The following is a 15371-nucleotide window of genomic DNA, read 5'->3' on the forward strand; positions in this document are numbered from 1 at the left end:
AACTTTATGAAAGTGTTTGGTTGAAAAATGACCGAGATTTTGACCAAAATCTAATTTAACAAAACCTTAACTAAAATTGAAGTGAAACCTCTCAACCTAAACATCGTCTCTGTGTTTTATTTTCATTGTATCTTTCTCCCATCCTTTATAACAGGATAGAATCAGTGTTGTTTTCTCCTAAAATGTCCTAAAAAATTAATTTTGATTGAAAAGTGTTGTCTTGTTATCATCCTTTTGTGTGTAATTTTTCTGAAAGCAGAGCCTTTGCCTGGTGCTTGGACAAAGCAACGCATTTGATTGACAGCGCTCCTGAACCCCAAAACCTTTTTTTTATGTCTTTTATTCACAGATCATCCAGAAACCATCCCACGATCTCAAACAACAGCTAGCGACCTACTCTAAGCGGGTGGCGGGGAGTGTCACTGAGCTCATCCAAGCCGCTGAGGCCATGAAAGGTATGGAGTGGACCTTCAAACCAGCAGAAGACCAGAAGTGTTTGGTCCTGACTGAGCCGAGTGTAAAGATCATCCAGCATCGATTATTGCTCAGTTTGAAATATTATGTTTAATATCAACATACATGAGTATAAACCAAACATTGGTTTGAAGCCTAACTGTATCTGAGAACTGGACTGAGTGACTCCGCCCCCCTCTCATTTGAAACAAGCGCCTTGTTGAAGAAGACAAAATCCCATAGACCTATACAGAGAAATAAACAGCTGTAACTCAGTCATTCTGTTTGTTGGAATAACCATTCTTGCTCTGATGCCTTTTTTAACATGTTCTTGATAATCCTATTTTTTTTTTCATGATAATTTTTCTTTAGTGCAAGTTTTTCATATTATAAACTGACATATCAGATGTCTGAATAAAAGTAGGTGGAGCCTGCTGGCCCCCACGTGGAGCGTTAAGAACGTTATATTGACAGATTCTCCTGAGCCCCCTCTTCTAACGAGCTCACTCCTGATTGGTGCAAGTGTTTGCCATAGAAACAACAACTCAGACTGACTTGACCAACCACTGCTTACTATTGGCATCTGGCTCCAACATGGCGACGTTCGTATCACAAAAAGATGGCGAGTGAATTGACTTGATTTGTTTGGAGCTGGAAGTAAGTCCTTTTCTATGGGTGATGTAACACTCGCTCACTCCAGTTCTCATATACAGTCAACGGTTTGAGCTCTTGTGTTGCCAATATCTATACTTGGAAATGATGGCATATTTATTTAAAGCCCATTATTAAAGGATTAGAGCACCGACACTAAGGCTAAATATATTTAAAGATATTACAGTGATGATGGCTTAAGATTTCACGATCAATAAATCAGGTGAGACCGCTAAGACGTTTATTTACATTTATTGATCAATATAAAAAGGTGGAGTGTTGATCTAAAAAATTATCTGCATGGTATTTAAATTCTGCAGATTTAGAGGAGAGTCTGAGCTTCCTGTAAAGGTTTGGAACCTGGATGACAATGCCTTCAGGCCTGGGCTGAGCCAGTGTGATATTTGTGTCCCGTAGGAACAGAATGGGTGGATCCCGAGGATCCTACTGTCATCGCAGAGAATGAACTGTTGGGGGCAGCGGCAGCTATCGAAGCAGCTGCCAAGAAACTGGAGCAGCTGAGGCCGAGGACCAAACCCAAGGTTAGAGAGCTTTTTACAGAGCAGAGGCATCCGTGCTGGCTTTGTTAACCTTAGCGTGGGGTTACATGAAGCATGCGTGTCCAACATCCTCTGGGCTCCCTGCTCCACTGACCTTGCTGACATTTGGAGTTTTTCATGTTCTCTGTTATTCTAAACAATAAGTTCATGCATGAAGACCAACCCTGTGGACGTTTGGTCTTCTCTGAACTCCTTGATTTTCCTCCAAAAGTCGCCACATGATCTGAAACTGCTTTTGGTTGCTTTCCCTCATCAACAGGAAGCCGACGAGAGCCTGAACTTTGAGGAGCAGATTCTGGAGGCAGCCAAGTCCATCGCAGCTGCCACGAGTGCTCTGGTCAAAGCTGCTTCAGCAGCACAGAGAGAGCTCGTGGCTCAAGGGAAGGTACGTCTGAAGCAGGGATGGAGCCATACACAATTCGCTTCACAATTTGCCTCAGAACTTTTTGTTTTTGGATCACAATTTTATTTCTCTTCAATATTTCATTTGTGTATTACAGAACTACAAAATAAAACCCCAAAACTCAGAATATATATATATTTTTTGCCAACAAGCAAGTAACAATGAAGAAAAACATTCCAGCTCAGTTTTACCAAGTCTGGTGTGATGTCATAAACCAACCAATAATAAATCCTTTTCACTCTTCAAACATAAACCATTCATTTCATTTATTTTTTTCATGATTCGTGCAAAAATCAAATGTCAGTCCGAGTGTGTCTGTGTTTCCAGGTTGGAGCAATCCCAGCCAACGCGGTGGATGATGGTCAGTGGTCTCAGGGCCTGATTTCCGCTGTAAGTCTGATCCCTCAAATGAAGGAGTTTTTTTCTTTTCTTTTTTCTTTGGTTTCCTCTGAATGTCTTGGTGCTGATGCCCTTTGACCCCCCCAGGCTCGGATGGTTGCAGCAGCAACCAACAATCTGTGCGAGGCAGCTAACTCGGCGGTGCAGGGACACGCCAGCGAGGAGAAGCTCATCTCGTCTGCCAAACAGGTGGCGGCCTCCACGGCTCAGCTCTTGGTGGCCTGCAAGGTCAAGGCTGACCAAGACTCCCAGACGATGAAGAGGCTCCAGGTCAGTTACTTCTGCCAATATAAGCTGGGATGAATCCTGGAGGATGTTTTAGCCGGGGGTGGAAAGTAGTGAATTCCATTAACTCTCATTACTGACTAGTTTTTTCAGTACTTGTAACTTTTTTCCTTATAATTGAGTACAGAAATGAACATAAAGTTGTTCTCCGTAACACTAAAAGCCCCTCTTCTCATTGAATAGGTTATCTTTAGGGGCCATCAAGGTTGAGATTTTCTTATTTTTGATCATTTACATCAACTTACCTGTTCCTTCTCCAAAACAAAGGTCATCTCTAAGTGAAGAAGTTCCACTCTGTCATGATCGCTTTCATGCTTTCAGTGACTGTGTGGAGGTGTGAAACCATGTTGTTGAGTGAACACTCCCCTCTGTTAGATCATCTTTGTTCCAAACATGAGAGGTGCTTTGAGCCTGATGCACGTTCTGATGGATGCTGAGGTCATCTGCAGACCTGTGGTGGTTTCAGATTTGGAGTCAGATGGTCGAAATGCGACAGCTGCTGTTCATCAACACTTTGTCATTCTATTAGCTCGTTGCTGTCAGCATGATAACTGTAGCTTCTTTGAAAACGTCTTAGGGGGATCTTCTACCACATGACATCTGGAGGAGGGGTCTCAGTGTGCCTGGTTCTGGTCTAAGCCTTTGTGTCTTGGGCCACTCTGATTTCCATCATGGACTTGCTGTCAGTCCCGGCTTACCATTCATTCTTCCATTCAGGAGCCTCCACCTCTCAATGCTGCCCTCCTCTGAGGGCGGGTGGGGTGGAAGGCAGGGGTCCTTGCCTCTGCCTCTGTGGGTATCACAGAGGCACCCTCTGTCTTGCCCCTGGGGTTGCACCTTTCTTTCTACATTCTATAGCTTTGGTGGACATTTTAGTGGACAAACATACACTTAGATGTCTGCTAGCCTGTGCACCAACATGTGTCTGATGTGTGCATGTATGTGTCCATTCAAAATAAGTCATTTGTAAATATATGTCTGCAATGGTGAGAAACCTCCAAGAACGTTTTTGTTATTGCCTCTTTCTTTATCTCTAATCTATTTTTTTGTGTTTATTAAAAGAATCAAAAGAACATTAATCCCTTTTTGACTTACTGTTATCGAGACTTTTTTTGCTTTAAGTTGCAAAATCAGTAAATAGATCCGAAAAATGAGGAATTTAAAAGCTAAATCTGAGTGAAAGACATATTATCGCTTCAGTGAAGCTCTTGTTACGAGAAGATCACTGGTGTCACTGAAGTCACCTGTTGTCTCAAAGCTGAGTAAGAAGACAGCTAACCTCATGCAGCTTTGTGACGAGCTGGAGTCTGCTTACAACACTAAATATAACAACACGGACAGTTAAGAATACCAGCTGGATAATCGTCATCAAAAGCAGAAAACAAAGCATCCATTTTATATTTGTTCAATAGAAATATTTGGTTTTAACAATTTGTGTTGGCAATGATCAATTCCAAGCTGTGATTGAAACAAACTGAAGTTTAGTAAAAAAAAACGGATGTCTGGAAGTCTGCTGAGCTTCACAGGATCGGACATGGAGTCTATCAGGAAGGTTCGTGTTCTGAGTAAGGAGGACGTCATGATGTAACTGACTTAAGCTCTGTCACTTAATTAATAATATTACAGCTTTAGAACTCCAGTCAAACCCAAAGCATGAAGCAGCTTTTACTGAAAAGTAAGCAGAGTCAAACACCCTAAAGTAGGGCTGCACGAAATGAGGAAAACTTGCGATATGCGATATTAGAGATTAATATTGCGATAACGGTATAATTTGCGGTATATAAACAAATGGCAAAATAACCAAAAACATCATTCTGATTTCATTGTAACAGTTTAAAAATTATACTCCAAATGACCCTCGTCGACATAGGTGACAAACATCTACCATCATAGGCCTCCACCTGATTGGTCAACAACGTGAAGGCGTCCATCCGATTGGTCAAATGCATAAACGGATTTATTTGATTTGTTAAATGCTTCAAGCTGCCATAAGGTTGTATTAACACATTTAAGGTTTACAATTTATTGCGATTTTTGCTGTCTTTTGCGATATGGATCTTGCAGTGCTGGATATTGCGATAACGATAAATTTGCGGTATATTGTGCAGGCCTATTAAACATTTTTCTCCCCATGGAAAAACCACTGCAGTCAATGGGGAAACCCAGGTATTGGAGTTGTAAAAAAAATTGTCTTCAGACTAATACCGGACTATAGAGCGCACCTGGTTATAAGCCGCACCGCATTCCATTTTTAAAGGATAAGACATTTTTTACATACGTAAGCCGCATGTGCCCACATTGAAACGTGTTGTAGAATGAGGATGTGTATGTGCTGAAATGGTGTGCATGTGTAAGAAAGAGGAGGGAGCGCGTGCAGCGGAAGGCAGAGAGAACTCATGCAGTGCAAGAGGGAGAGAGAGCACACAGCGGAAGTGTGTTGGGGGTGCGCGTTTATGTTTGATATACAGAGTGAAGGGGAACTGTAATAAAAGAAGGTTTCCCCCGGAAGAGCTGTGAATGATTCTTTATTAACCCGCTATGGAGGCTCTGAGGTTCCGAACGGGGAAGTGAACCCCAAAAGAAGATACACCTGCATTTTCCAACCACCGTCAGAAAGAAAAAATTAATCGCAGGAAAGGTTCAACACTTACAAAGAAAGACGGTACACAGAAAGAGTTTTCACATTTTTAATAATATACCTGAGCTTTGCTTCCAAACAGTGCCTGTGACACGGCAGTAACACGGCAACAATATGGTAGTAAGAGCACTAACAGGGCTGGTTAAAAAAACATACCGGTAAAAGTCACGGAGAGAGAGAGTTAAAAAAAAAGTCACTGAGAGCAGCAGTAACTTATAGGCGCACGTCTAAGTGACACTGTCAGTGTCACTCTCATCCTGAGGCCAATTCTCTCCTGAGTAGGGCTGCACGATATGAGGAAAACTTGCGATATGCGATATTAGAGATTAATATTGCGATAACGGTATAATTTGCGGTATATAAACAAATGGAAAAATAAACAAAAACATCATTCCCATTTCATTGCAACAGTTAAAAAATTATACTCCAAATGACCCTCATCGACATGGGGGACAAACGTCAGGGTGGCTAACCCTGGTCCTCAAGAGCCTCAACCCTGTCTGTTTTCCAATTCTCCCTAGACTGCTCGATAATGATAACCAAAATCAGGTGTGTTCAGTCAATCAGGATGTGAAATCACTTGAGTCAGCCAATCAACAGCAAGCTGGTTAAGGAGAGCTGGAAAACAGGCAGGGTTGAGGCTCTTCAGGACCAGGGTTAACATAATAGGCGTCCATCTGATTGGTCAAAGCATAAAGGGATTTATTTGATTCGTTAAATGCTTCAAGCTGCTAGAAGATTGTTTTAACACATTTTGGGTTTGCGATTTATTGCGATATTCGCCGTCTTTTGCGATATGCATATTGCAGAGCTGGATATTGCGATAACGATAAATTTGCGGTATATTGTGCAGGCCTACACTAAAGCTACTTCAGTGTTATGTCACCAAACAGTTGATGAATGTATGTGAAGCAAATCCGACTAGAGAACTGCCATTGTTTGGCAACTAGCTGATAATAGAACTGAAATCAGATTACAGTTACTGATTCACCACCAACCAGGTCAGAGATGCCACTGATTTGACTCAAGCTCAACTTATTTTGCTTTGTTTTTTTTTAAGTTTAAGTTTTGCTTTCACTGTTTGGTCCCACTCCAATCATCTTTTGATTAATTGTAAAAGTTTTCCCAGAGGGCTTTTAATTAAGACAATGCCCTTTTTAGCCAAAATCCAAAAACCCATGTCGTTTTTCAGGACATAGTTTCTGCAGAGCAGCAGGAGTTCTTTAGAAATTCACCTCTGAGTTGTGGGTGGGACTGTTGGCACAGACAAAGCCCGCCCCCCTTCCCCTCTCCGTTTTCTTCACAAAACGATCTTTTTACAAGTGCAGTTTTTCATCTGCTCCTGATTCACAACGATTTGAAAAAAGAAATTCTCAGAAACATAATTTAGAGCTTAATTTTCTTTATATATGTCCTCCATCATCAGAAAATTTTTACACAAAAAGCATCATTTTCATCAGAGTGGGCCTTTAAAGTTTGCACGAAATTTTAAAAAATTGATTTTTTTTAAGTCTGATATTTCAGTGAGAATAAAATACAAAAAAAATGTTTAAACATTTATTTGAAAGGGGCTCTTTTAAGCATCAATGTATTACAAACTATTTTGGTGCCGATTTTCAGCTTTACATATTTACTCTGATAAAAACTGCATAGAAACAACTATTTAGCGCCTCCAAACTTAGATTTAGGTAGATTTTCCTTTAAAGATGTTTTTTTTTTTCACAGTGTACGTGTGCTGCATTTATAAAATTTCTATGCTGATGATACTGATGTACAGTATCTGCTGGTTAACACTGAAACATGCTGCAGCAGCTGAGCTTGTCGAAAATCCAGAGCATACCCAAAGTGTGTAAGCAATCTGGACTTAAACATTCAGAGCTGCAGGAACACATCATGCTGCTTTGTAAGGATTAGCATCCTCTATATTTAGCAGTGGGACTTTGATGCTCGGCTTTTTCAGTGGTTCTGCTGGGCTGCCCCAGAATTTAAAGGCCGTTTCCAGAGAAATGGAGGACAGGGAACCGAAAGCAAAGGTTTTTATTGTTTTTACAGCTAAAACAAGTCATGATTGAGTGTTTTTGTATATTTGTGTTTAGTACTATTATTAAAAATAAAATTCTACAACAAAGAAAGAATTAAAAACTACATTTTTTCATGAACTGCAGAAGCCCTGACTTGGAGTGAACTGGTCAAACTGATGTCATCCATTCAGGCTGCTGTGACCTTTCTGTGTAACTGATGCAGTCACTTGTGAGCCATATCAGAAAGCACAAACATCTCCTGTCCCCTCTTCCCCCCAAAAATACTATCTTTAAGGCCAAGTGGATGCTAGCTGCAAGTGCTTGGGCCTGTCCGGGTCAGCTCATATTCTCTGATCCAATCAGCGCCGGCTTATCTCCTCCTCTTCTGGGCCTGCAGCTGCCACCTCAGTAATTCCCATACATTTATGTCCACCGGGGCTCTGGAAACAATCCGCCCAGTCCACTTATGGCATCAAGAACTGGAAACATTAGTCTGGATCTATGATTACACCGAAGCATTTGCTCTGCCTCCATGCCATGAAGCTTTTTAAGGCTGTAATTGCTCAGTCCTAACTGTGACATCCTCTTTGATTATGCGGCAGCCTCTCGTTGAGAGGTGGAGCTTGAGAACGGATGGCAGGCAAAGATGCTGCAGAAACAATCAGAGAATCATGTCGATAAGTAGAGCTTAAAGAGGGCTGCCAAACTCGTTTAATATTTAGCAGATATTCAACTTTCTCCTGAGGATGGAAGGTCAGGTGTATGAATCACAGAACACTCTGAATTCTTAGTTTGCCAAAATGATGCCTCATTTAGGTGTCGTTAGAAACCAGTGACATCATCAGTTAGATTTACAAACACATGACCCCCACAGAGCAGCTTATTCACCATTTGATTGGCAACAGCGAGAGTCTGTTTTTTAAAAATTGTCTTAATTTTTCCTCCGTTTACAAACTATAGCATTGAAAATAATCACCAAAATTGTTATTGACCTACTTTTACATATGAATAAAGTCTGTGTCCCTCTCCTTCCGAAGAAACACATGGAAAAGCTGTTATTTGAAGTGTTCCTTTTCATTCTTCAGTTTTAAAAGTCTCTCTGTCTCCATGGAGATCACTGCCAGAGACGTGTCTGAACAAATTCCTGAGTTTAGAAACGTAATCCTACATTTAGAAAATGATGCAAAACAATATTAAAGAAGAACTGGACGGCTGCCTTTGACTTGCTACCACTAATTCTATTATTCCTTAGCTGCGGGGTCTCATTCTCTGGGATCACCGGCGCCCTCTGTCTTGAGGCATGTGTACTGCAGGCCTCACCGAGTGTATTTCTAATGCGCATTTTAGCGGATAAAAAGACTACGGTAAATAGTTCACAAACTGGCACCAATGTAATCAGACAGCTGGTAAGAAATAAAAAAAATGGATAAGTTATTAGAGATAAAGTGGCTTTTATGACAGAAAGACCCAAACAGAAAAACGCATGCGTCAGTCAGTGTGTGCGTGGCAGGGAAGGCATGGGTGGCTGGTGCCTCACCTGCAGCTTTGTCGTGTATTTGAACAGGAAATTCATAAATTCGCTTCTGTTTTGAACTGAGCTGGGATGGCATAAATAAGCGAATGCTCATAGAGCGTTTTTTTTTCCTTCTTTTTTTTCCCTCTTTTATCAATGGATTCAACGTTTTGAAAAGATCAGCCTGCTTGATCAGAAACTCTTTAAGGTGAATTTGATGGTTGGACCAAGACGGCTAAACGGAGCTGCTTGGTGTTAAGCTGCATGATGGAGCCAAGTGAACCACAGACAACGATAAACAAATGGAAGAAGCTGACATCCCTCTGCATCCTGCCTCCTTCCAGCTCTCTGCTGCTTGAGCCCACAGAGCCAAAAAAGGAGAAGTTGACTGCAATAAGAGGAAGTGCTTGGCTTTTGAGTCGTCTTGCTCTGCTGCTTGCTCATCTTTGCCTTTTACAGCTGTTCTAAACACTGTTGCAGAACTGCTGAGGTCGTCCGCTTAGACACAACTGGAAGTGATTATTCCCTTATTAGTATGTCTGTGGAGCTCTCCGGGAGATTGTTTTACATTCTCTACAGCTCCCAGAAGTCTTTGTCTTCCATCAAACTTGTGCGATATCTGTTCATCATGTGAATGTGCCCCAGGATTCTTATTTGTTCTCGCACAAGGTTAAGCTGTTCTCTGTGGAAAAAAACAACTTGGATTTTACTCAGCGCTTCATTTTAGGAAAAAATTGTGTTTAAAGTCAAACATCCTGAATTTGTTTGTTTGTTCTGCAGGCTGCAGGAAATGCTGTGAAGAGAGCATCGGATAACCTGGTGAAGGCCGCCCAGAAGGCAGCGTTCGACGCTGAGGATGACCAGGCTGTGGTGGTGAAGAGCAAGATGGTGGGAGGCATAGCTCAGGTCAGTCAGAGATCCCAAAGACTGAACGACACACAGAAAGAGAAAACATAGGAATGACAAACGACACAGAGAAGAGAAGAACAAATAATTCTTAAAGACAACAAGCAGCGAGACACCAACAGGTGATCAACAGATTGAGACAGCAAAGAGACCAAAACCACAAAGTGCAACAACAAACAGCAAAAGTATATTTTGCCTGATGTTTGGCTCTCAAGCATTTTTTGGAAGACAATAGACTGAGAAGAAAAAGCAAAAGAGTGAGGCAAAAACCAGAGAAAAAGACAAAAAAAAACCTCATTAAAACCAAAAAAAGTAGAGGGATGACTGAGACGAGTCAGTCAAGAGTTGGACAACAAACAACAATTGTTTTAGTCCAACATGTGGCTTTTAAGCTTCCTTTTGCTCTGAACACTGATGAATTCTTTGGTCCTGCAGATTATCGCCGCTCAGGAGGAGATGCTGCGGAAAGAGAAGGAGCTGGAAGAAGCCAGGAAGAGGCTGGCCATGATCAGGCAGCAGCAGTACAAGTTCCTGCCCTCTGAGCTGCGAGAGGACAGCCACGACCAGTGAGAGCATGCGGAGCCCCGAGCAAACCAAAAGCAGTGCCGCTCGGACCTCCTGCCCATGCCTCACATGTGCAGCCTTACGGTTCTTCGTTAACTCTCTTTTTAATAACAGATTTTACATTATTGATGTGCTAATATCACGATCCTTTCAGTACTTATTAAGTTATCAGCGCTTTGGATCTGTCTGGACGTCATTTTCCTCCTTTTTTGATTCCAGTCCTCGTCTTCACCGTCAGACTGTTACATCTCATTGGTGAAGATGGAAGGCAAACGCTGTCAGGGCTTCAGCAAACATTTCAGCTCGTCTATGCAATGTTTTTGTCGCGCTTTTGTTTTTACTAAGCACATTTCCAGAGAGCACCAGGAAGTGGTTTCTTCTAAAGTGGTCCGAGGTTTCACAGAGGTCCCGCTCAGTCGTGACTATAAAAATACATGAACATGTTCAGGTTTAAGATTCAGAAATGATGAACTAAAACAAACATGCAAATCAGTGTTTTATTTCTCTTTGTTTTAGGAACGAGCTATAGAATATATTAAACAGGGGTCTTCCTTTGTGTTAGGGTTAAGATCAGTCTCTCTTTTTTTTTTTACAAAACTATTGTTTAAAGATTATCAAGCCATATATTTAAAGTTTAAAAATTGTTTTGACATTGGTGATGACCTTCCTCAGTGTTTGCCTCAGCAGCATATGTGCCAAACTGTGTGATGCCGAACTGTTCTCTGTGTAAGCAGCGGCGCCTCCAAATCAAAGATAATTCCACTGAGGTCCGTCTGTGAAATGGGCCCACAGCCTGCATGCTTCTAAAGTACACAAGCACCTGTGGCTGTGCTTATCAAGTGCCTTTTATTAGGAATCTATGGAATCTAAGTGCTGTCCTTTTGGCCAGAAGTGCAGCGGTTTAGCACTCCGAACTGTAACAGCACGAGTAGCTTTGCTTTTATCACTCGATTGTAAAACAAACTGAATGATTATATGACCATGATCACTCCAGATCCCCCTCCCCCCCTTTTTAACTCACATTGACTTTACCATGCAGGTGCACAGCAGAACCCCTGATGTGCACTGTAATAGAGATTTATATATTCAATAAAGCCAGATTTCACGGAAACATTTGGTGTGATTTTCTTCTTATACTGTAGGGTCATACAAAGTTGTCAACCCTTGTGCTATCATATGGGGTCCAGATGACCCTGTCCTTACACTGACGTGTCGTCTTTACCATGACAAAGGTGGATAAAAGTGAAGAGGATTTCATGTAATCCATGGACACCAGTGAAGATCACAAATCATTGAAGAAAAAGGTTCAGTGCACTGTCTTGTCTCTCCCAATATTAAAGTGCCTAGGATAGCACAAGGGTTACACAGAAACCTATTAGGTAAAAGAAACCAACCTGTATTGTGTAATTAGCATCGATGCCTCATGGTGAAAAGGCCAGATGGGACCTCTCTGTGTGGACTTTGCGAGTCCTCCCCATGCTCATGTGGGGTTTCTTCAGTCTTTCTCCCACTGGACAAAAACATGCTTAACCTTAAATTGTCCCTGAAGAATAGGTTTGTCTGTCTGTAAACCCTACCTTCACCCCGATGGAGCTGGAAAAGACTCAACTGGACAAAGTGGGGACAGAAGATGCATGGATTTTTAAAAATGAACAATTTTTAACACATTTGCGACCTTGTGGGGTCCAGATGACCCCACTCTTGCATTGACGTGTCATCCCTACCATGTCAAAGGTGTATAAAGGTGAAGAGGATTTCATGTAATCCATGGACACCAGTGAAGATCAAAAATCATTGAAGAAAAAAGGTTCAGAGCACTGTCTAGTGGGGTCTAGATGACCCAACTCCCAACATTAATGTGGCACGTTAACATTGGGAGTGGGGTCATCTGGACACTACAAGTGCGCTGAACAAGCTGGTACCTGTCTTGTGGGGTCCAGATGACCCCACTCCCAACGTTAACGTGCCTCCAAGGCAGAGTGGGGTCATCTGGACCCCACAAGATAGCACAAGGGCTAAAGATATGGATGGACATTATGCTGTATTACAGTTATAGGAATTTAAAGAAAACCTTATTATTTTCTAGGTCAGTCAAGGTTTCCATTAATCCAGGCGACATCTTGAAGTTGCATCCATGCAGCAGGGCTGGGTCCTCGGGTCTCTGGTTCATATTCCAACTGGGACCCTTTCTGTGAAGAGTTTGTATGTTTTCCTGCATTTGTAGCCACGCTCACACCGCGGGTTCTCAAATGCGCGTCCAGCCCATTGCGTTCACACTGGTCAAGCTGGAAGGGGCTTCTCCTTTATTTTGCTACTGTTTACTAACTCATGTCCGCCACCTACAGTTGGAAGAGGCTCGACGCAAAATGTCAAAGGGTGCAAATCCTGTGAATGTCGTTCCAGGCTTTTTCTTTCACAGCTCTGTTCTGATATATGACAGACTTGGTGTCATAGAATTTCAGCCGGACACAAACCGCACTTGTCATTTGCTCCTCCTCCTGAATTTTTAAACAGTCAGTACCTACATTAATAAAAGGGGTGTCATCTATACATCAATACCAAATGAGAGTTCCTGATTGGTCAAAGTTTAAACTGGTTTAACTTTCAATGCGTTCAATAGCATTTTGTACATAGCCTGAAAAAGGTCCAAAAATATTTGCGTAGCTACTGTATGTGTGAACGCGCATTTCCACGTGTTTACATCGACTTTTCATTGGAAGGGATCACATGAACGTGCGTTTCCGGGGACAGTGTGGACGTTTCATCACAGGGGCTTCTGTCCGGGCACTCCGGCTTCCTCCCGGTCCAGAAATCATGCTTCAGAGGTTAACTGTTGTCTCTAAAAGGCGTGAGTGTGTGGTTTTGAGACAGACTGGTAACCTGTTCAGGGTTTAACCCCGCCCCCCATGAACCCAAAAGGGAGTTAGCGGGTTTTTAAAATGGATATATTCAACTTCAAGACACTTATAATTACAAAATGTTAAATTAATATTCTGAAATGTAACCCTTGTGCTATCCCAGGCACTTTAACATTGGGAGTTGGGTCATTTAGACCCACTAGACAGTGCTCTGAACCTTTTTTCTTCAATGATTTGTGATCTTCACTGGTGTCCATGGATTACATGAAATCTTTCTACGTTTATCCACCTTTGTCATGGTAGGGAGAACACGTCAGTGTAAGGGTGGGCTCATCTAAGATAGCACGATCAGATGAGAGGTGGAATAGCTGGAGCAAATAAAAAGCTAAAAAGAGGCGGAAGCTGCACTGTGTGGAGAGGCTGGCTGTGCAGAATAAACATGTAAACTGGTCTCTCATTTGGTTATTGTGTCCCGTTCTCCTAGTGAGTTCTTTTGTTGTGGCTCATCCCGCTGTGTGTAGTGGACTTGGGTTTGATTTCGTTACACCTCCCATATGACAACATGTACGGATTTTGTTTTCTTGCTTTTTGAGCAGAAATATGGTTTTCTGAAAAGACTTTAAGGTGGTATGCCAGAGATGTTTTTTGCACGGGGCAAAGGATCACTTAACATTGCATGGCATGCATTGAAATGGGTGATTCATTGAACTCACTTTGGATGGCAGTTTTCTAAAACAATAATTAAAAGAAGCTGTAAAGAACTGCCATGGAAAGTCAACTTTTGTAAATTGCGGAATAAAGCTTAATTACACGCCTCAACTATTTTCTGCATTAGTTTGGCTTAAATTGAGAGTTTAAGTTCAGTTCAAACAGTTCAGGAAAAATTGTTTCATTTCAGTCACTTATTGTAAATATTGATAGTTTTTAAGTAAGTACAGGCTTCTGTACCATTCCAAATAAATCTTATGAAAAAAGCTGCTTCATCACACCTTGCAATTCCACATCAGTCCACATTCAAAGTGAATGGGAGTCTGAGCTGACAGAAGATGAGTCTAAAATGCATCTCACACGGTGCTCTTCAAATATGGAAGGGATTTGGAAGAAGCTCACATGGTACGCCCCAAATAAAAAGTAAACAAGTAAAAACTCCACAATCTAGTTGGAGACAGTGTGGAAGCCCAGAAGGGAACCACACATATTTTGGTCATGTTCTAAAATCCTACGCTGTTTTAACCCTTGTGCTATCCTATAGGGTCCAGATGACCCGATCCTGACATTGACATGTTCTCCCTACCATGACAAAGGTGGATAAAGGTGGAGGGGATTTCATGTAATCCATGGACAGCAGAGAAGATCACAAATCATTGAAGAAAAAAGGTTCAGAGCACTGTCTAGTGGGTCTAGATGACCCAACTCCCAACGTTAAAGTGCCTAGGATAGCACAAGGGTTAAAAAATTTTCTTGGATACCACCTGCCCAACAGGGTTCCACAACTGGGAACACAGAAGACTCCTGCGGCAGAGTGGTGATCTGTCCAGGATGTCCTCTGCCTTTGCCCATGGGTGACTAAGATAGGCTCCAGCAGCCCTGTGACCTCTAAACGGACAATACGGGTTAAGAAGATAAATGAATGAAGACTGTGTTGAATGAATATCTTTACCTGGTCAGGATTTCCTTGTTGGTAGGCAAGAAGGCTGGGACTAAGAAATGGAACAAAGTGGACCCTCCCAGGAAGGATGAGTGGATGGATATGGACTCAACAGAAACATTGGTGTTGCAAATTAAATTGATACGATTCAATTTCATCAAAAAATGTGACAACTGGTACCAGTATGTCTACACCTAAAGCTTTGCATTAACAAAGAACAAAAATGCCCTGTTGTGTATTTTGTGTGTGTGTGTTTGTGTGTGTGTGATGCTCCATGTATGTAAATAATGATAAACAGAAAACACCTAATAGGAATAAAGTTTAGAAACAGAAAGTATGCAGTTCCCTCCAGTGTGATGTCAGACTCTTCTTTGACAAACCAGAACCAGCGGCTTCATCAGTTTGTTCTGCATCTTCTGAGTCTCATCACTGAGATCATCACACACTCTGAAGAAACAAAGGTCCAGAACCG

At 41.8% G+C, this 15371-nt stretch overlaps 1 protein-coding gene across 4 annotated transcripts in view; it reads left to right on the forward strand.

Moving 5' to 3' along the window:
• Positions 1-11504, forward strand: part of tln1 (talin 1) — a 76981-nt gene extending 65477 nt beyond the window's left edge. For 3 of the 4 annotated variants that reach the window (XM_020707844.2, XM_020707845.2, XM_011482023.2), the window contains 7 exons: positions 350-455; positions 1522-1646; positions 1924-2049; positions 2395-2457; positions 2554-2736; positions 9704-9829; positions 10265-11504. In XM_020707844.2, the coding sequence (XP_020563503.1) occupies positions 350-455; positions 1522-1646; positions 1924-2049; positions 2395-2457; positions 2554-2736; positions 9704-9829; positions 10265-10399 (864 nt within the window). In that variant the 3' untranslated portion in view covers positions 10400-11504. The remainder of the gene's footprint in view (positions 1-349; positions 456-1521; positions 1647-1923; positions 2050-2394; positions 2458-2553; positions 2737-9703; positions 9830-10264) is intronic. The other variant, XM_020707846.2, reaches the window with a different exon arrangement.
• Positions 11505-15371: the final 3867 nt, after the last annotated feature.

This window comes from Oryzias latipes, chromosome 12, assembly GCF_002234675.1.
Source record: "Oryzias latipes chromosome 12, ASM223467v1".
NCBI classification, from domain to species: Eukaryota; Metazoa; Chordata; class Actinopteri; order Beloniformes; family Adrianichthyidae; genus Oryzias; species Oryzias latipes.